Here is a 25385-nt window from a genome sequence, read left to right on the forward strand (position 1 = left end):
GGAAATGGCCTTGTGACAGAATAGATTGTTCTTTCCAAACTCCAGCCTCCCCCCCGCCATCCTAGGAAACCCCCTGAGATCCCAAGGCCTCTTACCAGGTTGGCCGAGGTGTCTGGGGAGGCCCCTAAGGTAGAGAAGGACACACTTGCCTCAAGCTCTTGCTAGCCCTTTCCCCATTGGCCCCAGCCCCTCACCCCCATCCCACCCCCAGCTCCAGACACAGAAGGCACAAGTGGGTTAGTCTCAGAGAAGTCGACAGGAAGCCCAGAGTCCAAAACCACTTGGACTGTGCTTGCCACTTACTCACTGGGTGAGCCAGGGCACATGACTTTCCTTCTCTGTGCCTTTGTTTTTGCATCCATCAAATGGGATGATAATAACAACGGCATTTTAGAGTGCTGTGATCGGCTGAATAATGGCTCCCCGAAAGGTGTCCCTGCCCCAATCCCTGGAACCTGGGATTACGTGGCCTTACACGGTGAAAGAGACTTTACACATGGGATTCATTAAGTCAAGGATCTGGAGACAGAGGCCATTTTGGATTCCCCTCGGGGTGGGGGGAGTCAGCATCATGAGTCCTTATAGGAGGGAGGCAATAAGGGGTGTCTGGGGGGCTCAGTCAAGCACCTGACTCTTTCTTTCTTTCTTTCTTTCTTTCTTTCTTTCTTTCTTTCTTTCTTTCTTTCTTTCTTTCTTTCTTCCTTCCTTCCTTCCTTCCTTCCTTCCTTCCTTCCTTCCTTCCTTCCTTCCTTTCTTTCTTTCTTTCTTTCTTTTTAGGAGAGAGAGAGAGAGACAGTGTGAGCAGGGGAGGGTCAGAGAGAGAGGGAGTCACAGACTGAAACAGGCTCCAGGCTCTGAGCTGGCAGTCAGCACAGAGCCCGACGCGGGGCTCGAACCCACGAACCGCGAGGTCATGACCCAAGCGAAAGTCGGACGCTTAACCGACTAAGCCACCCAGGCGCCTCTCCTGACTCTTGATTTCACTCCGGTCATGATCTCACAGTTCGTGAGTTTGAGCCTCGCATGGAGCTCTGCGCTGACAGTGCTGAGCCTGCTTGGGATCCTCTCTCTCACTTTCTGCCTCTTCCCTGCTCTCTCTCAAAATAAATTAATTTTAAAAACCACACACACAAGAGGGAGGCAGGAAAATCAGAGTCTGAGAAGGCAGAAGCAGAGTCGGCGAGGGATTGGAAGTTCTCTGCTACGACCTGAAAGCTGGAGGGAAGAGGCCACAAGCCAGGAGGTGTGGGCGCCTGTAGAAGCGGAAAAACCAGCAAGGAAATTAGATTCTCCCCTCGAACCTCCAGGAGGGCAGCCCTGTGGATGCCCTGATTTTAGCCCAGTGAGGCCCGAGCTGGGACTTCTGACCTCCAGATCTGTGAGATAACACATTTATGCGGTTTAATGCCGCCAAGGAAGTGCATGCAATTCTTTAGAGCAGTCCTAGGAAACTCACAGGGCTGTGACATGGGCTGAGGACGCGGTGACAGTCCTGCCCCTCCCACCCCTGGAGCTCACCTCCCAGCGGGTACCAGTGACGAACAAGCAAACCACACACGTCCACACACAGGAGGCAGGTCATAGAGACGGTTACGGGGGTGACTGAGGAGTTAGGGGCCACCTTGGCCAAGGTCACCTCCCTCGGAGAGCAGATACCTGGAAGACGGAGAAGGGCCACCGAGAGAGGCCTCGAACCCCAAAGAAGCCTGAGGGTGTGGCTGGAGGAAAGGGGGAACCACGCAGGAGAAGTAGGTGCCAGCCACCCAGGGCCTGGCTGGCTGCGGGGAGTTGGGGTTTCCTTCGAGGGGCCTTCACCGGGCGGGGTGGGGGGGGTGCTCACGGGAGAGACGTGCCAGCGGCTTCAGGCAGGGAGGAGCCTTATGTTGTGGGCTTCTCTCTATTCGGCACCTGCGGAAGGCTTTCCGCGCACGAGGACCTGTGTGGGAGGGAGGCTTGTGCTTATTCCCGCTTTACAGATGGGGAAACTGAGGCCCGAGAGGATACAGTCACCCTGCAGGGAAAGGGAGTGGAGCTGGAACCCCACCCGCCTTCTCTTCCCACCCGGGGGGGGGGGGGGCACGCAGTGGGGGGCAGTGACCAGATGTGCCCAGCAGGGGGCAGCACACCTTCTGGGCCGGCCCAGCTAGGGAACCTGCGTGCAGAAGGGCTCAATGGAGTAGAAAAAACACAGGATCTAGACCAAAGTCCTACAGGGCTGGGGGCCTGGGTCTTTGAGGGAGACGCCTGGGGACCTGAATTCCTAGGTCCCTAAGGGGCTGAGCCTGGGTCTCTGAGGGGCTGGGGACCTGGGGCCTGATTCCTGAGGAGCTGGGAGCCATCCTTCAGCCTGGTCCCCACACAATACCCTCTTCCATCAGAGAGCGGTGGGCATGGTCAGAAAGAAATCCCCAAATCTCCCCGTGTGGGCCTGGAATGTTCGTGCAATTCCTGGGATGAGCTGGCCCAGCCCTGGGTCCCTGGGGATGTGCTGGGATCAGGGGGGCAGGGAGGTGTGGGCAGTGGGCCCAGGAAGGCCTTCTGAAGAAAGGACATGGACAAGCCAATTTCTGGACCCCACCCCCCGAGCCCCCTCCAACCTCTCTCTTCGTCCCAACAACGCACAGGAACGAAACCAGCCCGGCTCCAGACCACAAGGCTCCAGGAAGATGAAAATGCAGAGCCAGCCTCCCCCCACTCCACAGGAGCCTTCCCTCTTCCTGTTGACAAGATCACTGCAGGGGTGGGGGTCGGGGAGGGGAGCATGAGGGGTGTGAGTGAGGGGGGGGCTAGCCCCCCCCCGGCTCCTCCAGGAAGGGGGCCCAGGTCCTGCCCTTGGGCGGCTCCCAGTCCTGGGGCAGATGCCCGGTTAATGTAGGAGCTCGGGGCTGGGGAAAGACGAATGCAGAGGGCTGTGGGGACTTCGGGGGGGGGGGGGGGGGGCAGGGAGGCCTCTGAGCAAACTGAACGAGTGAGTGAGTGAGTGAGTGCAGGAACAAATGAAGCTCAGGGGAGGGGGCTGGGCGGAAGATCAGTATGTGGGAAGTCAGGAGGGATTGGGGTGGCAGTGAGAAGTCCCTGAGGGGAAACTGAGGCACGCATGGGGGCGGGGAGGAGAGCAGAGGCAAACGGGAGGGCGGCTAGTGGAAGAGCACTACTTTTTCCCATCAGCCTCTCCTTTGGAACAGCCTGCAAAAGGCACCCTTGTGTGTGTGTGTCTGTGTGACTGTGTATGCCTGTGGCTGTCTGCATGTGCTGCGTGGGCCTGGAATGTTCTCTGTATGTCTGTGTGTTTCGTTTCCGTATATGTTTCTGTGCATTTCTTTTATTTTTTTTTTAATTTTTTTTAATGCTTTATTTATTTCTAGGGGAGAGAGAGAGAGACAGCGTGAGCAGGGGAGGGTCAGAGAGAGAGGGAGACACAGACTCTGAAAGAGGCTCCAGGCTCTGAGCTGGCAGTCAGCACAGAGCCCGACGCGGGGCTTGAACCCACAAACCGCGAGATCATGACCTAAGTGAAAGTCGGACGCTTAACCGAATAAGCCACCCAGGCGCCCCTGTTTCTGTGCATTTCTGGGGGGGGGTGTTTTGGTACATGTGATTATGTTACTTGTGCTTCTGTGCACATTGGGTGTGTCTATCTTGTATCTGTGGGTTGTGTGTGTATCTGTATTTTGTGTGTGTTTTATGTGGACCTGCGTGTGTATGTGGGGGGTGGGTGGGTGGGTGTGTGTGTGTCTGTGGTTAAGTCATGTAGTGATTATTGGTCACCACGTGTCTCTGCGGTGATGGTATCACATCACTCCGTGTGTGTGTCTCTGTGTGCCTGCGTGTTGGGGGCCACACCAGTATCCCTCACTCAGCTGTCACTTGAGCCCAACCCCAGTCCTGCAGAATTTTCCAGAACACCCGGGTCCTGCAGGCGGTGATACGGCTTCCGAGCCTGTCAGGGAGGCCAGGACCATGGGGTTTCCAGGGCCGAAAGCCCAGTGCTCTCCTCCGTTGGGGACACTGAGACCCAAAGAGGGCAGAGACTGCGGAAGCCACACGGCCAAGGTCGGGGGAAGTGGCAGGGCAAGCCCCTCGCTGGGACCCGGGGCCTCTGGGAGAAGACTGAGTGGATTTTCCCGGGCTGGGGGGGAGGGGAAGGGGCACCAGCTCAGGGCTTTGTGGTTGCAAAGCCCCAGTGGGGGCCTCTGGCAGCCAGCTTGAAACCGGGAGGAAAATCCAACCTCACCTACGTCCCCTCCAGTCTAAACTAGCTCTTCCCCCGGGGACCCTAACCCAGCTTTTCCGGCACCTAAAACTGACCTGTGGATTTGTGAATTTTAAACTTTGTTTTCATGCTGCATCGTGGATGAACCTTGAGGACTTCACGCTAAGTGGAGTCCCCTCCACAGAGACGGGAAGTAGATGGTGGGAGCCAGGGGCTGGGCGAGGCAGAGTTGGTGTTTCAGGGGGACAGAGTCTCAGTTTGGCAAGATGGAAAGTTCTGGAGATGGATGGTGGGGATGGTGGCCCAGTGGGAGTGTGCTTAATGCCACTGCAAATGATGAAAATGGTGAATTGCATGTTCTATATATTTTATCACAATGAAAAATGAAACTTCCCTCACAAGAACTGGGACTTTGTTCTCAGAACCTGGCACACAGTAGGTGCTCAAATAATGGTTGTTGAATAAATGAAAAAGGAGAGGTCATCCGTCCACAGCAGATGGAGAGACAGACAGAGAGAAAGTGTGTTCAAGCCTCAAGCCAGCACCTTCTCCTTCTCAACTGGGGGGTGATTCTGCCCATCCGACGGCATTCGGCGATGTCTGGTGATGTTTCTGGCGGTCGTGACTAGGTGGGAGGGGGTCTATTACTGGCAGCCAGAGGGTAGAGGCCAGAGATGTTGCTAAAGACCCTGCAACCACAGGACAGTCCCCGCCCCAACAAGGAATCATCCGGCCCCAGTGTCAACAGAGCATGAGAAACCCGGTTTTAAAGCCACCTCCTCTTGCAAGCCCTCCAGGATTCGACACACCCACTTCCCTCCCGCTCCACACACTCCCTCCTTCCTTACTCCATTCTGCAGCAACAGGAGAGACTGATCAGGTGGGGAGAGCCTGGGGCTGGGCCACCAGGATGGGCTTGGGGTCAGGGTGGCTGTTCCTTCATCATCTTTGCATTGAACTTGGGGCCCTGTCCTAGGTGCTGAGGTTCTAAATTTGGCTCCTTTCCGCGCAGGGCACAGGTGAGGAGGGCTGGGGATCCGAACCTCCTTGGCGGTGAGCCGGGGTTGAATAGGGTCAGGGCCGTGGCAAGGGTGGGAACCCGCTTGGGGATCCTTTATGGTTGTCACAGGAGCCCTGAGTCGTTCCCACTGAGTCCAGAGCCAGGTCTGTGCTGAGCGAAGGGGGCTGCCCCAGCCTCAAGGATCCCAAACGCGAAAGAAGAACCGACACCCTCGGATGGGGGCCCACATCCGCACGGTTTCCTGTTTTTCCCTTGAAGTGAGCAGAGCCGTGGGTCGATACCGCAGAAGGGAAGAGGGAGGGGTCGATCGCGTGACAGGGTTACTGCAGCCCCGAGTAGGGGGGTTGAGATTTCACCCCCAAAGCATCCTCCTGTCTAAGTTCCACTCTGCACGAGCCGTGGAACCCTCTGGAAGGACACGGTGGACACAATGGGCACCAGTCTGGACTGGGGCTAGGCACCTGGGCTGCAGAGCTCTCAGGAGCTCAGAACACCGACCTGCATCCCCTCCCCATCCTCGATTCGACACCCCCTACCCCGTCCTGTGTCTTCACTGCGACCCAGCAAGCCTTCTTCCCAAACTTTCTCCTCTTCCTTGCTGTGTCCTCGGCGCTAGGACAGCCTGACTGTCCACCAGACACTCCGACTGAGACCCCGGCAGTCCGAGTACCCGCCCCCCAACCTCACCCAACCTCACCCATCACCGAGGCCCATCTCTTCTCACACCCGTCTCTTCGTCCCCGCAGCCACCGCCCCAGACACCTCCTCTGGCTCCTGAGCCAGGTGACAGCTCCCCAATGTCCCCACCGCCACCTGGCCCCATGATGACACTCAGGATCCACACACCCCCCAAGGGCTCCTGCTGCCTCTGTCTACACAGCAGCCCCAGTGACCTCTCTCTGGTGCCCACCTGACAACTCTCTTCCCCACTCACAGTGACCATCTCCTGTCACTTGGCAAACCATGCCGCGGGCTCAAGTCCTCACAATTAGTCCAGATCAAGGTCGAGAGGGACAGTAGAAGCCCTGAATGAACAGCCTCAACCCAACAGTCATTCAGTCAGTAGACATGTACTGAGGGCCACCCCTCCATGCTGGAGACACAGTGTGACACATGAGGCAGCACCGTCCCTGCTGTCCTGGAGTGCAAAGTCCAGGGGACATGCAGGGCCAGCCCCCTCCCCCATCTGGTGTGCATCTTCCAGAGCAAGAGGCAAGGCATCAAGCCCGGAGGACGGAGGTAGCCCTTCCAGGCATGGGGGTTCAGAGTGGAAAGAGGGGTAAGGACCAGAGGACACATTTTAGGGAAGAAGGGCAGGGTGTGAGGTGTCAGGAGTCCCCATAAATACAAGGCGAGGTGCATGGTGGTTAGGGCTGCAGACTTGGGACCCACGCTGCCTGGGCTCAAGTCCCGGCTCTGCCGTTGATGAGCTGCATAACTTTGGGCAAGTTACTTAACCTCTCTGTGCTCCACATTCTTCACCAAGAAGGCGGCATTAAGAACAGAAGCATCTACCTCATAAAGTGCCAACATTCAATGTGTTGATGCACCCCGGACACCGGGAACTGTCCCCCACCACACACTGCTATTAAATGCAACCATGTAACAAAATCGTTACTATTTGACCAGAATGTTATCTCATGGATCCGTTTCTTCCCTCCGGCCCTCTTTGTTCATCCCTCTCTCCATTTCTCTCTCTCTCTCTCTCTCTCTTTTTCTCCCCTCTTCCTTGACACTGTGGCACAATGACTTAGCCACGTCAGTTCAATCCTGACTCCACTACTTACTTCCCCCAGCACTCTGGGAATGTGGGTTAGCATCTCTGCTAAAACCTCAGTTTTGCTCACCTGAGTAATGGCGCTAATAATAGCACGGACTTTACCCAGTTGTGGGGAGGCCATGCGAGTAGTATGGTTAACCAGGTGGCAAGCCCATAATTAGATCTGTGAAAATAGAAGCCGTGGGTGGGCCCGCTTTCAGAAGAAAACTGTCTCTCCAGCCTCAGCACCTCACCAGCGCCCGTGGCCCCGCCGGCCTCTCCAATCCGCCCCAGCGGCCCGGGACAGCGCCGCGGCCACAACAATGTGAGTGCGTGATACTTGTGAGCGTGTGGGTGCGCGACTGCGTGACTGTGTGTGAACATGTGAGCACATACGTGACCCTCTGTGTGTCTGCGTGTGTCGGGGCCAGAGGTGGGAAGCGGACATTAAAGCTTCCCTGAAAGAAGTGGCCTTGGGGCTGAGTCTCAAGGGAGGGAAGGGGGATGGGCAGGGGGCAGCGTGGACAGAGTCAGCAGATGTGCGGGGTCCTGGGTCGGGGAAGTTGAAGCCAGCGCCTGGCGATGACTGACAACAGATGAGCTTCGTGGGTGCCCCGGGGGCTGATCATAGGGGCTCCGATTGCACATGTCCTGGGTTCAAGTCCCCATCCTACCATTGTGTGGCGTGGACAAATTACTTACCTTCTCAGGGCCTCAGTTTCCCCAGCTCCCCGCCAGTAGGTTAACTGAGCACCTGCTGTGTGCCAGGGCCTCGCACACCCATCGTTCTTCATCCGGTGGGGTTGGTACTGTTGCCCCTAGTTGACAGATGAGCAAACTAAAGTCGCTCATCCTGGGAGAAGCCAGGACTCAGCCCCCCGATGTGTCCAGCTCGGGCTCAGGCAGGCTTGGCTCCAGGATGGTGACGCATCTTCCATGATGGCGCCAGGTCCAGTTTGAGCCGCCACAAATCAGAGCCTGGTCGCCCCACATCTCCACCTCCTCAAGGCTCAGAGAGGGAAAGCAAATTGCCTGTGGTCACACAGCAAGAGAGGCAGACTGTAACCAAACCCACGCTTTTTGGCACATAACAGGTGCTTTAAAGTCCAGGGACTTTGGGGCGCCTGGGTGGCTCAGTTGGTTAAGCCTCTGACTCTCGATTTCGGCTCAGGTCATGATCTCACGGTTCATGGGCTAGAGCCCCAAGTCGGGCTCTGTGCTGACAGCATGGGGCCTGCTTGGGATTCCCTCTCCCTTTCTCTCTGTCCCTCCCTGCTCACTCCCTCTCTCTCTCAAAATAAATAAACAAACTTAAAACATTTTTTTTAAAAGTCAAGAGACTTTGAAGATGCCTTGGGCGCATTGCGGAGGAGGAAGCTGAGGTCTGGTGACGGAGTTTCTACACCGCCCAGCAAGACCCAGCATACAGTAGATGCCTGATAAATGTTTAGGATCTGAAGACCCATTGTGTGTGTGCGGCACCTTGCTGAAACACTCCCATATGTTATCATCTCATGTGATCCAACCATGACCTCGTGAGTTGGGTACGATCATCACTCCCGTTTTATAGCAGGGAAACTGAGGCTCAGAAAGGTTGAGTCCCAAGCCAAGTTGGCCTGGCAGCAATAGCAACAGGCTGATGATGATATTTTTTACTGCCACGAACCAGACCTTGATCACAGCACTTGACACATTCATGGAGAGCACACCACCAGCCTATGGTGTAGGTAATATTGGCATTTTATGGATGAGAAAATTGGTTTTGAGGTTCAGTCCTTTGCTACATTTATGAGGCACCTGCTGTGTACCTTGCCTGTGCTGGCTCTGGGGCGCCCCCCTCTGGTCTCAGGCCCGTGACCCTCCACACACCAGCTGCATCTCCCAGTGAAAGGCCACCTTGACTCCGGGTCACGGACGAAACAAATGAGCCAATGGTCACTGCGCTCCTCAAGTCCCAGATGCTGTCCTGTGTGGTAACCAGGCCTGACATCTCACCTTAATGTTCCTTAGAACCCAGACCCCCACCAGAGCTGCGACGTTACCCATTAAGTGGACTGCCTTGTCAGGTGGTGAGCAGCCTGTCACTGGGAGAATCCAAGCAAGGCTGCCATGGAGGAGCACGTCTACTCAGGTGAGAGGACTCTGGAGCTGACCCTGGCAAAACTGAGCACCTGGCCTCCTACCTTTCAGCCAGGAGAGGAGAGGGGCTCCTGGGTCTCTCTGGGAAGAAGGCCCAGCAAGGGGTGCAGGGGAGGTGAGCCCTGACTGGCCTTCTGGGCACAGAGCCAAGCAGGAGAGGGAAGCCGCAGGCCCCTCCCCGCCCTGACTCAACGCCCTCCAACAAAAAGAGTACGGCTCCAGCTCGGGTGCTGGGAGCCTGATCGATCTGGAGGCCAAGTAGAACGGGGATTCAGAGCAAGTGGAATTCAGCATGATGAATCCTCACAGCCAGGGTGAGGGGAGGGGGCCTGGACCCACAGTGGGCCATCAAGGTAGAGTCTTGGGGGCCCCAGGGATTGTGGTGAGGCTCCGGGGGGTCTGACATCCAGAGAAAGGGCTGGGGAAGAGCTTGGATACGGAAGAAGACCTGAGACCCAGGGTCCTGTGTGCAGGGACGGGGCGCAGGGTCGGGGACAGCCACGGGGTGAGAGCTGAAGGTCCGAGGGGCGGGAGGACCCAGCTTTCTGGGCCGGAGGCTGGAGATCTAGCATTGGTGTGTGAGGGGGCAAGGGAACAGGGTCACAGTGAGAGCTGGGTGGCAGTCGGCCATCTGATGAGGGGCCCGTGGAGGAAGGGCCTCAGCTCCTGGCCCTGGCTGCCTTTCTTGGCCTGGCCCCAAGTCGGGCTTGCTGCCCTCGGGGGTGTGGGAAGAAGGGCTGGACGGGTGGAGGGGTGGATTCAGAGATGCAGAGATGGACGAAGTCGGGGCGGGGGCACCAGTGGGACATGGAAGGGAAGGTGTGCAGAGGAGGCTGGGGGTCCACTGAGATCTGCGGCTCTAGTGTGGGCTCTGGACAGGCCTTCAGGACTCAGGGGTTGTGGGTGACGGGGAGCCAAGCCCAGGCTCATCCTGCCCTCCTTGGCTCCCCCCCCAACTCCCCACAGAGTTCCCAAACCTTCCCAAAAGGCAGCGGCGGTGCTGTGGGCATGGGACGTGGATGGCACTGTTGGGGCTGGTGACGGTCATGCTGTGGGCCGGGCTGCTGCTGCTGCTTCTCTTTTGGCGTGAGGACACCCCCAGCCCCATGCAGCCCCTCTCTTGTCTTCCCTCCCAGAACCCCACTTCCAGACGCTGGGACCTCACGACCCTCCGAGTCCAGTGTCCCCATCAGGGTGCCTCCTGCCTTGTCCCCAGCCCTCTGAGCCTCTTCTGCCCGCCCCTTCTGCCCCCCTCCCGGCCAGCGTCTCTGTCTCCCACCCTTTCTGCCCCTCCCGAGTGGTGTATACCCAAGGCCTCCCTCCCCAGCTGGCAGGTGGGGCGCGCGTGGGCGGGGGCACCTGAAAACCCGTCTTCTCCCCTCTTCTTGTCTCCCCCCCCCAGACTGGGACGCTGTACAGAAGCTGAAACAGCTAGAACAAACCACTGCCCAGAACGGTACAGGGGGAGGGGGAGGGGGAGGGCAGGGAGGGGGGTCCTGTCCTGCTTCTGCCAGCTGGCCCCTGTGGGACGTGAGAGAAAGACTGAGCTGCAGTACCCCCCACTGGGAAGCGGGGGTCAGCCTGAATCTCCCCTCCCCTTGGGGTGAAGACCCGGAGCCTCTGGGAGAGGCGGGGCTCCACGAAGGGCCCGATGGGCTGTTACGTAATGGCTCCGGGCCTCAGTTCCCTCACCTGTAAAGTGGGCATCCTCTCGGGGCTAAGACTTGTGAAGCCTTTACACCTGCCTCCAGTGAGCTTTCCCGAAATGCCGGCGGCTTTTACAACGCATTCTGGGTGGGGGGAAGGGTGCACGTGTTCCTTCCGTTCTGCCTGTGTCTTCCTGGGTGCCTTTGCCCCCAAGGTGAAAATGTGAGGGGGCCCTGCACCCAGGGGCCAGGGAAGGGAGGCACTGGGGACGTGCCTTCCTGGTTCTTGAGGACACAACTTTCCTGCGGCCCCAGTCTCTCAGGTTTCCAAGGACGTGGAGAGACAAAGAGGGGACCAGATGGCCCAGAAATCCCAGGGTGAGTGGTGTCGGCTCAGGAGTAGGAGGAGTCGGGGGGCTGGGGGGGCTGGACTAACGTGGACACGGTGCTCTAGGCCACCTGTGAATGGCAAAATGAGCAGGTGACCCTGAACACCGAGGCTAAGAGGACAAAGGGACCCACGGGAGAGCTGGGGGGAGGGGCGGCCCTCAAGACCTGCTTCCCACTGAGCCCCCTCTCTGCACCCAGCCGCCCAGGTGTCACAGAACATGGAGAAAATCCAAGCTGAGCAAAAAAGAATGAAAGCTCAGGGTGAGAGATTGGTGGGGTCGGGGGTCCTAGAGTTGGGGGGGGACCCTGAGACTGGGGGCCGGGCTCGGGGACCCCCAGCCCTGACCCCACCCCATCCCCGTCAGACTCTGAGCTCTCCCGGAACCTGGATGGCCTTCGTTCGGACCTGAGCAACCTCAAGTCCCAGAGTGAGCCTTGGGAGGGGACGGGGTGGAGGGTGGAGGATGGCGGTGGGGGGGGGGGTGCGCGCTACAAGTTCGTCTCTGACCACTGTCCCCCACCCAATCATCGAGGCTTGAACGAGAGACGCACAGCCTTGCATTCGTTGGAAAGGCTTCAGGAGGAGGTGGAGAAGCTGTGGATAGAGCTGCAAGTGTCCAACGGTGAGTGTGCTTATGAGTCTGTGCCTGAGGTGTGCTGGTGTGTGCGTGTGACGCAACAGGTGTGTGGGAACATGTGGCCAAGGGGCGCACATGACACGCGTCAGGGTCCATGGGGGACACACGGCAGTATCTTTCTGAGTCCAGCCGCCTCTCTTCGCGGACCTGGAGCGGAGGGGGTGGGGGCCCCCACATTCTGTTCCTCCTCCAGGTAAAAGCTTTCCTGTGTTTTACCGTCTCTGGGTTCACTTTGCCTCTCCCTCCTCTGCCCATTGTGGCTCAAACGAGGGTCATCATCACCCCTCCTGAAAGACTGAGCCAGCCAGGGGGCACAGAGGGGTCCCCTCTGCAGCGACGGGGGCAATGCTGGTGGTGACGAGGGCTGGGCTGAGGGGTGGCCCCGGCAAGCTGCAGGGGTGTGCCTTTACCCTGGGACAGGACCCGGGCGCTCCTGCCCTGAAGCCCTCCCCGCCTGCACCCCCACCCCTGATTTTTTACTTTCCACCTCTGGGAAGCCCCGGCTGCCCTAGCTGGCCAAGAGAAGAGGAAGGCTCTGTGCTTGGTGTGGAGCACAGCCCCCTGGGGCCCGTTGTGGCTGTGGGGATCCCAGCCAGAAACCCGGCTGTGGTGCTCTGGGGAGGGCTCTGGACCACATTCACGTGGGTGGATGGCCTCCCACTTCCTACCCGGTCGCCAGGGTGACCTGGGGTCTGAGCTCAGCTCCAGGGCTGTCTCTGGATGACAGCGCCACACGCGGACAGATTTTCCTCGCCTGCCCAGAGATACCCGCTTCCGGTTTTAATGTTCCCCACCCCACCCCTCCCCCGCACCAGTGGCTACATACTGGTCACTGGCCCGTGTGTGAGCAATACATCCAGCCGTGCTCCCCATAGAGGTTGGGGGCCCCAGGTCCCTTCAAGAAAAAGTCCACCAAAGTTCTGGAGCCCTCTCTGCACGCCATTCCAAGAAAAGCTATTTTAAATCAAGAGTAAATCCACCCAGTAAGAGTGGGTTTAACCTCCCATCTGGGAGTGCTGGGTGGTGGTGGTATCAGCGCCTAAGAGTTTCCTCGGGATGCGGGCAGGAGGAGAGAGGCCAGGGCTGCCAAGGTCAAGCCCATGCGGACCCAGCCCTCCAGCACCCTCCTTCATAAGCTGACCAATCCCTCCAACTAGACGAAAATCATCTCAATTTCCCCAAACCTGGTCACCACTGCTAGTTTGGGGGCGGGGGGGGCTGGCAGCAATGGCGAGCAGGGCCCTTCCTGGAGCCGGTAGTGGAGACAGTGCCCAGGACACACAATGCCGGCAACCGCAGCCTCGCCTGGTGGGCCCTGGTGATCAAGCCATGGCTGGCGAGGGGTGTGGACCAAGAAGATGGTGTCAGCAGTGCTGGTGGCAGTGGATGAGGTTGCCGGCAATCCTGGGTCCCTGCGGTGATGACGGTGGGAATGAAGGTGCCGCGGACAGCGGTGGGGTTCGTGGCCATGGTGTTGGCGGTTGATGTGCTTCTGATTGTGAAAGCGTTTGTGGTGATGTCGTTGGTGGCTGAGGTGCCACGGGCCACCGAGCTGGCGACGTGGTGATGCTGTGGGCCGGGGGTTTCTTTGCGGGGCTGGTGCTGGCAGAGGCTGAAGAGCTACAGGCCGAGAGGTATTTACAATGACAGTGTCGATGACGCGCATCCGCGTTGGGGGGCTGGGGGTGGTATTTGGTGCAGGCAGCTGAGGTGCTCCCTCACTGCGGCTGGTCTGGCCGGGAAGAAGGCACCCGCAAGTTCCTGGTCTGCTTTCAGCCCGGATCCCAAGAGTGACTCCAGGACAGACGCTGCCACCCACTCTGCCTATTGTACCCACGGGGCCCGCCATGGGGCCAGCCACGGCACCGGCTACGGTGCTGGCCATGGCATCCGCCACTGTGCCAGCCACGGCACCAGCCACAGCATCTGCCACAGCGCCGGCTACGGTGCCGGCCACGGCATCCGCCAAGGTGCCAGCCACGGCACCGGCCACAGCGTCCGCCACGGCGTCGGCCACGGTGCCCGCCACGGCATCCACCACGGTGCCCGTCACGGCGCCCAGCACGGCGCCCACCACCACCGCACCCCTGAGCCTCTCCTCCACCCCAGGCTCCACGTGTAACACGTGTCCCGAGAAGTGGGTCAACTTCCAGAGGAAGTGTTACTACTTCGGCGAGGGCGCCAAGAAGTGGATCCAGGCCCGGTTCGCCTGCAGCAAACTGCAGGGGCGGCTGGTCAGCATCCACAGCCAAGAGGAGCAGGTGGGCGGGGCTCTGCAGAGGGCGTGGCCAGCATGGCGGGCAGGGGGCAGGGGCGTGTGTATCCCCACGACCTCTTGAATGGTGGGGTGAGGGGGGCCCAAGGCACAGCCCCCCAGCCCCTCCAGTCCTGTCCTGCTCCCCAGGACTTCCTGGCCAAACACGCCAACCGGAAGGGCACCTGGATTGGCCTCCGGGACCTGGACATAGAGGGGGAGTTTATCTGGATGGACAAGAACCCCCTGAACTACAGGTGAGGCTCAGACTCAGAGAGGGGGTGCCTCTCTGCAATGGGCGGGTGTGGGGGGGATGTGGGAAGCAGGTATTCCTGGGCTGCAGGGAGTTGCGGGTGGGAATCCAAGAATCCATTCGGGTGGGAATCCAAGGGGGGCAGGATGGGGGGCGGGATGCGTCCAGGCAGGAGGCAGTAGGGCTCCCACCCCCTACTCCATTCTCTGACCTCAAGTCTCTGCTCCAGCAACTGGCGGCCGGGGGAACCCAACAACCAGGGCCAGGGCGAGGACTGCGTGATGATGCAGGGCTCTGGGCAGTGGAATGATGCCTTCTGTGGCAGCCGGCTGGACGGGTGGGTGTGTGACCGGCTGGCCACATGCTGACCGCCCACCCGCCGCCTTGGCCCCCCGAGGTTCACTGGGACGTCCTTGGAGACTCAGATGCTGATGACCCCCTGCCCACCTGCCAGGTGCACCCCCCATGCCCTCCCCCAGCTCAGACACAGGAATAGCCACGCCCACAGCAGGGGCCCCCAAGGACCCTCAAGCACAGTCTGGATGCCTCTTCCATGGCCAAAGTTCCAGCAACATTTTCTCCTGCCCGAGCGGAAGAAGGGCTGTTGACCCCTCCCCAGCTCCTGCCGGTGCCTGGAGGGCCTGTCCCTTGCTCCTCAGCCCAGCAGGCTGTCCCCACGTCCCTGCCTTCAAGAGCTCAGAGCACCCACCTCTAGAACTTTCTGGGGAGCCTCAGACCCCTGTGAGCCTCCTCTGTCAAGCCCGCCCACAGTCTGCCGGAGCCAGCACCATACCCCCACCCCACCCCTGGCCTCCCCAGATGCAGTCCCCTTGCCCTAGCACCCCAGGGAGAGGACCCCTGGCTCGGGCAGCCAGTCTCCCAGCCCCCAGCCCATGTCAATAAAATGGGGGCAAAGATGGCCCCACTCAGGAGCCTCTCTGGATCCGGTCTCTGGATATGGGAGCCGGGAGTTCCAGAACATGGTGCCTGAGGCCATCTGAGTATCCAAGGCAGCAGTTTCCCTCTCTACTTTATTACAAGGAGCATTTCCTAGACAGCGCTGGACATGAAGACTCTGGGGTCCCGTGGGGCAGAGAACACCCTAGAACCCTAAAACTACTGCAGGGCAGGGCGGTGGCCTGGCAGCCTCATCCTCCAGCCGAGGCTGCTCAGAATGGGCCTGGTATACAGAAGGCACTCAGTAAATGCTAGCAGGCCCATGGGTGGCCCGGTCACCCAGGTCCTAAGGTGCTGGTATGACCCTGACACAGGTTTTGAAAGGCGCAGGTGGCACCAGCCCCTGTCAGTCCCGGAGGCCGAGGTGGGAGGTGGGCCAGGATCACAGGACATCTCTCGTTAAACCCCTTGCCTACCCACCCTACCCCCAATTCCTGGCCTAGGAAAGGAAGAACCAGGGGCGCCTGGGCGGTTCAGTTGGTTAAGAGTCTGACTTCGGCTCAGGGCATGATCTCACAGTTCGTGGGTTCGAGCCCCGGATCGGGCTCTGTGCTGACAGCTTGGAGCCTGGAGCCTGCTTCAGATTCTGTCTCTCTCTCTGGCTCTCTGCCCCTCCCCTGCATGTGATCTCTCTCTTTCTAAAAATAAATAAATGTTAAAAAAAGAAAGGGAAGAACCGAATCGTCTCATGTGATTCTTGGGCCCCTGGAGGGGAACCCGTGAGGGGAGGACCACCCTGGACCACCTTGGACTTGGGAGTCAAGGGCCCGGGTCAAGGGGGCCGGGGAGGGCCCCTACGGTGGCACCCAGGAGACCTGGGACCGGGAATGGGCAGAGGTAGAGCTAGCTCTAGGGCGCCTGTTATCTAGCCATTGCTTTCCCGATTTCTGCCCCCCCAGACCCCTCCTTGGACCTCCAGGCCAGTGCACCGCCACCTACCTGAGCTCTGCAAAGGGGACTCCCAGCCCCTCTGCCGGTCACTCAGGCCAATGTTGGGATGACACTCACCACAGGTTCCCTTCACTGCCCCCTCCAAATCCTCAGGGAAAGCCACGTGCAGAATCTGCCCACTTCTCACCCCTCCGGCGACCGCCTTGGTATAGCCCCTACCCTAGCTTGCCTTGATCTCTTCTTCACTGTCCCAAACCTTCCAGAAGTTCCTTCTGGCTCAGAGAGGGGGGAAAAAAAACCCCACAGTCTTACAGGGTGCTTTGCAATTGCAGAATGCCTGCAACTTGCCTGGTCTCCCCAGCTTTACCTCCTCTCTCTCCTCCCCCAATCCAGCACCTATACCAGCCTCCTCACTGACCCTTACATATTTAGGCTTGCTCTTGCCTCAGGGCCTTTGCACATGCCCCACCCCCTGCTAGCTCCTCAGTGATGGCTATCCCGGCTCCGATCCTTCCTGTTTAAAATGACACCCCTGACTCCGGATCCCTTTAACCCTTGATCTACTTTCTCACCACAGAACCCTTCCCCTTCCAGCCAAACTTGTCATTCACTGATCTGTGTGTGTCATTCACTGATCTCAGCCTGGGGCTAGCATGTGAGCTTCAGGAAGGGAGGAGCTTTTGGTTTGTTCTCCGCTGGGACCCCAGCAGCTGACACCCAGTAGGTGTTCAATAAATAGCTGTTGAGTAGTGAATGTGTGTCCGTGGGCAAATGACCTCCTTCGTGGTCTGTTCAACGAGGGAAGCATCATGTCTGTCCGGTGCACCAAGGGCTGGTGTGCAGTTCCTCTTCCTCCGACCCCGCCCTCCCAACCTTTCCAGGGGCTTCACTACTGCAGTAGAGACTTGATTTGCAGCCCAAGGCTGCCGGACCACTGCTGCCTGTTCTCAGGGGTGCGCCCCTCCCTTGTCCACAAGTCAGTCCCTCCTCACCTTCGGCGGGGAGAGACCCTGGGCCCTCTCCCAGCTTTCAAGCTCCCAGCATCATGCCCTTCGGGACCAGCCCATCCCCCCCCCCCCACTCTGGTATCTTTCACCTCCAGGCCTCTGGATGGGGCTGCCTGGGCCATTCCTGCGTCCCGCCCCTTGCTTCCGCAAGCTGCCCCTCACCCAGAAGGCCCTGGAAGCCACCCTCGCCAGGGTCCCCGGGGGACCTCAGGCTGCTAACCCCAAAGTCTCCACTTGCCTCTGAAATCGGGCTTCCCAGCCACCGCAAGCCCTGCCTCACTTCTCCCGGCCGGCGGCTTCTGTCTCCGTGCTCTCGGACCTGCCTCCTGGACTCCAGACCTCAAATCCTCCTTGGCCTCCTAGGCACTGACCCCTCACCACAGATTCAGACGGCCACCCTGACCACCCCTCCCCCCGCCCCAGGCAACAGCTACTTCCTGACCATGACCGTCCCCTGTGCTGCACACAGCAGGTGCTTGGTAGTTCCATTTACGCTGTTGGCAGTCACTGCCCTCTTCGAGGTGGGCTGAAGCCCACCCCCCTCATCACCCTTGCTGGAATAACCGAAACTGCCCCCTGACCAAACCCGGCGCCTTGGGGCTCCCCACCTCATGCCGACCTCCACAATGCACCCGAAAAAAGCAATGGAAAATCTGTGTCCATCCTGCCCTTAAACCCTCCATAAACAGTGAGGGGACCCAGCCCAGAGCACCGCCAAGTTCTCGTTCATGTCATGCTTGTTGAAGTCCAGGAGGAGGAGGGGGAGGAGACATCTGAACAAGTCTCCCCAAGAAAAGTCTGGCAGGATTTCCTTGGGGAGGGGGAGTTCTTAGGAACCCGGCGAGGCCGGTGGGCAAAAGGGAAATGTAGGGTTGCCTTAAGTGTCGGATTTTCTTTTTAAACAAGGAACACACGGGACACCTGGCTGGCTGAGTAGGTAAGGCATGTGACTCTTGATCCTGATCGGGGTTGTGAGTTCAAGCCCCAGGCTAGGTGGAGATGTTACTTAAAACGTTTAAATGAAAAACAAAAACAAAAAAACAAGGATGTGTTCACGTATGATCAATATCAACTTCCTAATATCACCGGCACCCAGGGGGTTCTGGCACCCAGGGGGTTCTGAAGCGAGCCCAACCATTTCCCCAGGTCCCCGGGGCATCGTTCTTAAAATGCGGCCCCTGGAGCTAACCCACCAGTTCCTGGGAACTTGTAGAAATGCAAATCCTCAGCCCACTCAGATCTGCAGAATCGGAAGCTGTGGGGGTGGGGCCCGGGCACCCCAGTTGGTACAGATTCTGTGCTCTAGCGCACTGCTTCTCAAAATAGGGCACCCAGGGATCCCCCGGGGGACTTGCCAAAATGCACGCGCTCGCTTAGTAGGCCTGCGCGTCTGCGTTCCCACCACCTCCCAGGAGGTACTGGAGCTGCCAGTCGCAGACCACACTTTGAGAAGCGAGGGTCTAAAGCGGGGGTCAGCCAACAGTCCCCCTCTGTTTTCTAGACACACAGCCACAGCCAATCCTTGACCTATGGCTGTCTACACCGCAGAGCAGGGTAGCTGGCCAGAGACTGGTAGGCATAAACTACTATCTTGCCCTTTACGGAAGTGTGCCGGCCTCTGGTCTAACAGTCTTCGCCCTGTCCCTCCACCCCCGACTCTCCAGCCGGCCTCGAACTGCGATCCCAGAGAGGATCAGCACCCTCCCGCCTCCAGCCACACCAGTACCAACTTCTGCAGGCTTCTCTCCACACCACCCCAGGCCTTCCCCGACCCCCATGTGGAAGCCCCCCTCCACCACAGCCCTGCTGGACCCCAAACAGGCTTGGGTCTGGCCTCCGGGGCAGGCCTGAGGCAGGGACCTGGGTCCAGGTGCTGAGTGGCTCTCTGAGGCCCCCACACATGACACAGGACACATTTGGGAAGGGGGCTCTCTGCACTCTTTATCTCCCGCGGGGTCAGCGGCCCTCCAGCGCCCGGTCCCGGGCTATGACCGCCTCCTCAAACTTGATCATGAGAGTGGTGCCCTTGTGCCAGTGAGCAGTGACCTTGGCCGGAAAACCGCTGTGCGTGAGCACTGCCTCCACGATGCCCGCCGTGAAGCTGGCGCAGTTGAGCGTGCTGTTCTCCTTGGGCACCGAGATGTAGGTGTTGATGAGCGGCTCCCGCTCTATGATGTAGAAGGTTCGCGCGTCATCGTTGGCCTGCTCCAGCTTGTCGGCCTCCTTGCCGAAGAGCGCCTTCCACACGGCGCCCTTGACGAAGAGCAGAGCCCCCAGCACCTTGGTCTCGCGCCGGGCACCCTTTTCGCGAGCCACCAGGGCATCCAGGACGCGGGCGCCCACCTGGCGGCCCAGCGCGGCCAGGCGCGCCTGCAGCTCGGCCACCGAGAACACGCGGCTCTGGCAGTGCTGCACCAGCTCAGAGAAGAGCAGCGCGAAGGCGCTCAGGCTCACCTCGGTGCGCGGCCGCACCAGGGCGCGCTCCAGCAGCGCCGACTTCCCGCGCGTGAAGCGCGCCTCCATGCTGCCGCCGCCCTGCAGGGACACAAGGAAACGTGGGTGGGGTGGGGGTGGCGGACAACGCGCTACCCTTTTTGTGTGCTCCACTGCTGATCTCCCACGTAGGAAAAGAAGAGGGGAAGGAAAGGGGGGCATCCACCTGCACATAAAGCACCCCCCCCCTGCCGTGAAGCCTGGCCAGGGAAGGAGAGCGGGGAAGGAGGCAGGTTTACACCCTTGGGGGAAGGGGGGGGTGGGAGGGCACAAGAGGGGAATCAGAAGGGGCCGCTGGAAACCTCCTACGTGAAAAGGACCTCTGTGCCCCCTCTGCCACGTGTGGGAGCAACTAGAGAACTAGGGCATGGGGGAGGGGTCGTCAGAATAGGGCAGGAAGGGGACGGGGGGGGGGGCGTGAGAAAACTTGGGTACCGTCCGCGCAAGCGCCCCAGCATAAACAGCGCTGACTTCTGCAGATCCTCTAGAGAGGATCTTTCCCTGCAGAAAGCCAGGGAAACGGGAGAGGCCAGTAGGGTGCGTCAAGACCGATGGCCCCGGGGGGTTTGCGGCTTGGGGGACGAACAGAGGGTATGCAAGGGGCCAGCTAGGAGGAAACGGCTCTGGCAGGGCCCATGTGTCCTGCACGAAGCACGCCTCCTTGAGACGTGGATGGGCCTGCGTTTCTAAGAAAGACCGGAGGCGGGGGAGGGGGGGCGCACAGAAGGCGTTGGGAACCCCTCCATCTCCGTGCCCTCCAGAAAGGCAGCTGGGCAGTGGGAAACAAGGTAGAGGCCGACTGTGAGACCCGAAGTTTGGGGGAGCCAGGAGGGGGCGCTGTGATCCTCCCATCCTAGCTCACCTAGCCAAAGGGCAGTGGGGGAAGAGCCCCGGAAAAGGCTGCTGGAGAAAACCGAGGGGGCGCTAAGGTCTCCGCGGAGCAGATCTAGGGTGGGAGTATGGGGAGCAGGAGCGGATGGGGAGGATCCCAAGGGCGCTGAGACACCCTCCCTTCCCCTCCACCCTCGCCCACTCAAGCGTGAAGCCTCTGCCAAGAGTGGGGTCGAGAGAAGGAGCGGGGAACCCCCTTCCTACTACCAGGGAAGGAGCCAGAGGCCGGCCGGGTCTGGGGATGGTGGGCCTGCCCCAACAAAGTCTGCGTGGGGGATGGGAGGGCTAGGGGGGAAGGGAGTCCAGGGGGTCCAAGACGCCCCCCCCCCAGGTGCGCAGCTGACTACACGAGGGCCGAGAGCGTGAGACGGGACGAGTGTTGAGACCCCTCCTCCGGGCGTGATGGGGGCTAGTAGGCTAAGCCGCGAAAAGGCGGGGACCCCAAGCCCCCCACGCCGGCGTGAACCGGGCAGAGGGCCGAGGAGGGAGCCCACCCTCCTCAAGGACCCCCTTGCGTGGGCCGAAGCGGACGGACAGGGGATCGCGGGCGCCCAGACCTTAGCCCAAGATCCCCAGGCCCACGGGGGGCGGGGCGGCCAGGGAAGGGGTCCGACGCGGGTAGGGGTCGCGGGCGGGCGGGGTCTCACCAGGGTACTGCGGCCTTCGCTTCGGCCGAGCTGCTTTACGGCGCCGTAAAAGGCCTTAAGTGCGCAGGCGCTGCGGCGAAGGGGCTCGTGGGCGGAGCGCGCGTGCTCACGGAGATGCCAGAGAGCGGCCGCCAGGGGGCGCGCGTGTCCCGGGCTCCCGACTGAGGGGTGTGGCCCTGAGGCCATGGGCCTGGTTGGCTTGCGTTGGCCAGCGCTCAGGCAAACTGCCGGCTGCTCATTTGACGATGGGCCCGTCTCTGTCTCAGGGACACATGTATGCCCTTGGGGATACGTCTATTGGCCTGTGCCTTGGGGACACATTCTCTGGTCTTAGGGACACGTGTATATCCTTGGGCACATGTTAGGGACACACACGTCTGCCCGTGTGCACATGTCCACGTGTCTTAGGGACAAACGTTTGCCTGTGGACACATGTTCTCTTAGGGGACATACGTCCGTGAGCCAGGGCACAGTGCACTTGGGGCCATGCGCTCTCATGAACGCGGGCATATACACTCGCGAGTAGTTACACTGGTGGGGACATGCTTAAGGGTTCAGATATATTTCCGGGCTCACCTACACTTAGGGAGACATTGTTAAATTTTTTTAATGTTTATTTTTGAGAGAGATAGAGCGTGAGTGGGGGAGGGACAGAGAGAGAGGGAGACACAGAATCTGAAGCAGGCTCCAGGCTCTGAGCTGTCAGCACAGAGCCCGACGCGGGGCTCGAACCCACGAACCGGGAGACCACAACCTGAGCTGAAGTCAAACACTTAGCCGACTGAGCCCCCCAGGCTCCCCACATAGGGAAACATTGTATATTTCGAGCCACAAGCCCTATTGGGGGCACAGAGACTATTACTGCCTGGGTTCAAGTTCATGAACACAAAAGGACCCATTCAGGACATTCATGCTTATACACTCTCATTTCCCCAAGGTTATCATGGCCACGTGCTCACTATGTGACTTTCTTCATCCCTCAACGTTTGCAGACCCTCCCCCACCAGGTCCCCGACGCCCCCCAAGATGCTCCCAGTAACAGATCTGAAAGCCACATTCTTTTCCATTGGCCTTTATCTTCACAAATGACAAAACGTTGAGTGTGGAAACCAGTAGACACACATGTGTACCTGCTCCGAACACCCTTGGTGACACGATCATCACACACTGACACACACCTGTTCACACACCAACACAGGTAGTGACAGGGCACACGCTGCAGCCCCCACAATCACAGTGAGGTAAGGGGTGCCACACACACACACACAGACACACAGCTCCATGACACATTCAGACACGACGCACCACAGGACACTCACACATGCTCACAGGGCAGCACGTGTCACCAACAGCCGAGCTCCCACTGACACACGTCTGCGGTACTTGCTGACACAGCCGCCCACTGTGCCATGCGTTGTCGCTCGTGTCACACCGTGATACACACATGCGGCCATCTTTACTGGGAGGAGCAGCCCCGTCCTCCAAGCTGCAGCCAGGGTGCCAATGTCTTCTCCTTTATTGAGGTGTGGGCTCTGGGCAGGATGGAGACCCAAGGTCAGGGAGATCCCATCCCCCGGGGAGAGAACCAGGGCCGGATCGGTGACTCCCTCCTCATCCCCCTCCCCGGCCGAACTTACTTGGGAGTGACAACTTCTCCAGTACCTTGGAGATTTCCTGTAATTTACTCTTAATCTGGCTTATGTCTGGGGACAGGGAGACAGGAGGAAATTGGTATGGGGCCTCAGACAAGGCCCTCACCCTTATTGGAAGCCTCTTCCTTGCGCGCCCCCACCCCCAGCCTGGGCTGCTGCAGAGCTCGTGTATTTGGCGGTCCCAGACGCATTGAAATATCCCCACCCAGAGGGTGACGTCCATCACCCCCCCCAAACCTTGCGTGCCGGGAAGGCGAGACCCCTGCTGACCCCTCCCCAACTCCTCAGCACCCAGACTGAGACAAATTCCACCCAGTAAAGGTCTGCAAGGGCACCTGGTAAGGAGGTCATCACTATCTCATTCCCAGTGTTGACATTTCTCTTGACCGTCTCAATCTCCTGCTTGACCTCCTTGATGAGCCGCTGGACGCTGCCCCACGCCCGTTTCTGTTGCTCCTGACACTCCTGCTCCGAGATGGAGACTGAGGCAAGAAGCAGACGTGTCTGCAGCAGCGCTGCCCTCCTTCCCCTCCCCAGCCCCCCTGGGCCTCCCCAAGGCCCCACCCTTACCATTCTGGAGCTCCCCTTTCAAGACCAGCAGCTCGCGGGACACCTCGGAATCTGTTGAGAAGGAGGGGCGGGGGAGGGTGGAAACACTGGGCCTGCTCCACCCCCTGAGGACCCCCTTTACCCCAGCCCCCTCCCATCCTCCAAATCACAACAAAAAAAAAAAAAAAAAAAAGAAAAGAAAGGGAAACCAAAAATCCTACTCACTCTTCACCAGGACCAAGGCGATGAGAATGATGCAGGACAGGGCAAAGAGAACGTACAGGCTCAGAATGGCTCTGTGCAGCCAACGGGGGACCTGGGCAGAGTCCGGGGACGGCCGAGACCAGGCAGGGACTGGGGCAGAGGCAAGACAGGTGACCTTCCAGGGCCCAGCACCGCCACTCAGACCATCGGTACCGACTCTCACACCGTCAGAGCTCTGTCACCTGCTGCCACTCTTGCCAATACTGTAGCCACTGCGACCACCAGCGTGCACTCTGGCCACAGCCACCGGGAACTGTCCCTAATGCTGTCATCATCAGGTCCCCTCCTTACCATCCCCTTTACCAGCACTCACAACGTCAGCAGTAGCTGTCACTGACCCCCATCCAGCTCAGTGCCTGTCGCTACCAGCACAAGTGACTGTCCCCACCAACACGGCTCATCAGCTCCTGTCTAGGCGGTTCCTTCCTGACCCACTGCGTGGTCACCTCCTCGCCATCAACAGCACCCAAACCGGCACCAACACTTCAATTCCACCAACACCAGCACCACTCGCATCATCATCGCCGCCTGCAAAGCTACCCCCACCACTGTAACACGCCAGCCTTGAGGCCGCCACGCCCCCCACCAGTGCCCCAGACCCCCACCCGGCGCCCTATGTTCCAGTGACATCCTACCTTGGGCCCCTCCCGAGGCTGTGCGGTGTGGGCTGGCAGGCGGCTGCTTGGCCCGATTCTTGGGTGGTGAATGGCTGCCTCTTGGTTGGTCCTGGTTTCTGAAGGCCAAGGTGATATTCTCATACTCAGGGTTTGCACCTGTGGGCGGGTGGGTGAGAATGGAAACCTGCCAGGAGCTCTGGGGCAGGGGTGAGGGTTGGAGGGGAGCTCAGAGATCTTGGCTCAACCAACCCCCTGCAGACAACAAATCTCTGGGGACAAAACAGAAGGAATGGGGAAATAAGATCTGCCTCTTGGTTAGGTGGAGAGGGCATGTGTGAGCGTTTGGGGGATACGCGTGCACACATAACTCTTGGAGTTGGGGAAGGGAGCCCTGCGACCCACCTTTCAGCCCCTTGCGTCTCCCATCCCAATCTCTCCCTCCTGACCTCTCCCCTCCCCACCCTGAGGGACCTAACCTTCCTTATCGGCTGGGGCCTTCTGTTTCTTCTCTTTGAAGGCTGCCGCCTGCATCTTGACCTCCTGTTCATGTAGATTTCCTCAGACCCCATGGTTCCCAGTCTGCCAATTTGCTCACATACACCCCACCCACCGGAAGGTGTCGAGGCCGATGAGGAAATCTCCGGGTTGGGGATGGGGGGAGGAGACAGTCAGCCTCCTCTTTTCAATGATCCGGGATCCTCTGACCTGGGGGCATCCTCCCCTCCCGTCCCAGATCAAGAGGGTCTGAGGAGTCCAGAGGTCTCATGGAGGGCCCAGCAGAGAAGCCCACAGACCCAGAGACACAATAGAATGGTCAGGAATCCATGGAGGTCATCATATTGCAACATACAAATGTATCAAATCCACACCTGTAACACCTCAAACTTACACAATGTTATATGTCAATTACACTCACTATAAATAAAGTTTAAAACTTTTAAAGGATGATCCGGAACTTTACAGGAAGCTGTGTGTGTGTGTGTGTGTGTGTGTGTGTGTGTGTGTACCTGAATGAACTTTGTCCCCTGCCCTTCTCGGGAGAAAACCTGGGGCACCTGGGATTCCCACCTTTTAGGTTTGGGGCAGCCGGGCTTGGAAACAAGA

General features: G+C 59.3%; 3 protein-coding genes across 9 annotated transcripts; 1 reads left to right on the forward strand and 2 right to left on the reverse strand.

Moving 5' to 3' along the window:
* Positions 1–7242: 7242 nt before the first annotated feature.
* On the forward strand, positions 7243–15773 carry FCER2 (Fc fragment of IgE receptor II). 6 transcript variants are annotated; one of them, XR_005531656.1, is made up of 13 exons: positions 7243–7318; positions 8326–8537; positions 9004–9124; positions 10099–10218; positions 10535–10588; positions 11094–11156; positions 11367–11429; positions 11534–11596; positions 11702–11791; positions 13583–14067; positions 14211–14317; positions 14543–14767; positions 15355–15773. XR_005531656.1 is itself a non-coding variant. In XM_039251609.1 (12 exons), the coding sequence occupies exons 3-12, from the start codon at positions 9103–9105 to the stop codon at positions 14679–14681; spliced, it is 1206 nt and encodes a 401-aa protein (XP_039107540.1). In that variant the 5' UTR covers positions 7243–7318; positions 8326–8537; positions 9004–9102; the 3' UTR covers positions 14682–15773. The 6 variants fall into 6 exon arrangements, 5 of the variants coding, with proteins under 5 accessions (XP_039107540.1, XP_039107545.1, XP_039107542.1 ...); XM_039251609.1 differs by having other exon boundaries at positions 14543–15773; XM_039251614.1 differs by having other exon boundaries at positions 13916–14067; positions 14543–15773.
* Positions 15774–19087: 3314 nt separating this feature from the next.
* Positions 19088–21266, reverse strand: TRAPPC5 (trafficking protein particle complex 5). Of its 2 annotated transcripts, none has more exons than XM_039251562.1 (2): positions 21200–21266; positions 19088–19703 (listed from the first exon to the last, which is right to left on the reverse strand). In XM_039251562.1, the coding sequence occupies exon 2, from the start codon at positions 19689–19691 to the stop codon at positions 19125–19127; it is 567 nt and encodes a 188-aa protein (XP_039107493.1). In that variant the 5' UTR covers positions 19692–19703; positions 21200–21266; the 3' UTR covers positions 19088–19124. The 2 variants fall into 2 exon arrangements, with proteins under 2 accessions (XP_039107493.1, XP_039107494.1); XM_039251563.1 differs by lacking the exon at positions 21200–21266 and adding an exon at positions 21110–21193.
* Positions 21267–21969: 703 nt separating this feature from the next.
* MCEMP1 (mast cell expressed membrane protein 1) lies at positions 21970–24850 on the reverse strand. Its single transcript, XM_039251619.1, is given in 8 exon segments — positions 21970–22731; positions 22837–22902; positions 23187–23333; positions 23422–23472; positions 23626–23754; positions 24300–24437; positions 24758–24829; positions 24832–24850. Coding segments are annotated over 8 exon segments (639 nt in total). The 3' UTR covers positions 21970–22714.
* Positions 24851–25385: the final 535 nt, after the last annotated feature.

Source organism: Hyaena hyaena, unplaced genomic scaffold (assembly GCF_003009895.1).
Source record: "Hyaena hyaena isolate Hyena2069 unplaced genomic scaffold, ASM300989v1 scaffold_396, whole genome shotgun sequence".
NCBI lineage: Eukaryota > Metazoa > Chordata > Mammalia > Carnivora > Hyaenidae > Hyaena > Hyaena hyaena.

Coding starts and splice junctions, on each gene's coding strand:
- FCER2 (XM_039251609.1), top strand. CDS start 9,103: ATGGAGGAGCACGTCTACTCAG. Junction 10,219..10,534: donor GCTGCTGCTTCTCTTTTGGC/GTGAGGACACCC, acceptor TCCCCCCCCCAG/ACTGGGACGCTGTACAGAAG. Junction 11,157..11,366: donor GATGGCCCAGAAATCCCAGG/GTGAGTGGTGTC, acceptor CTCTGCACCCAG/CCGCCCAGGTGTCACAGAAC.
- TRAPPC5 (XM_039251562.1), bottom strand. CDS start 19,691: ATGGAGGCGCGCTTCACGCGCGGGAAGTCGGCGCTGCTGGAGCGCGCC.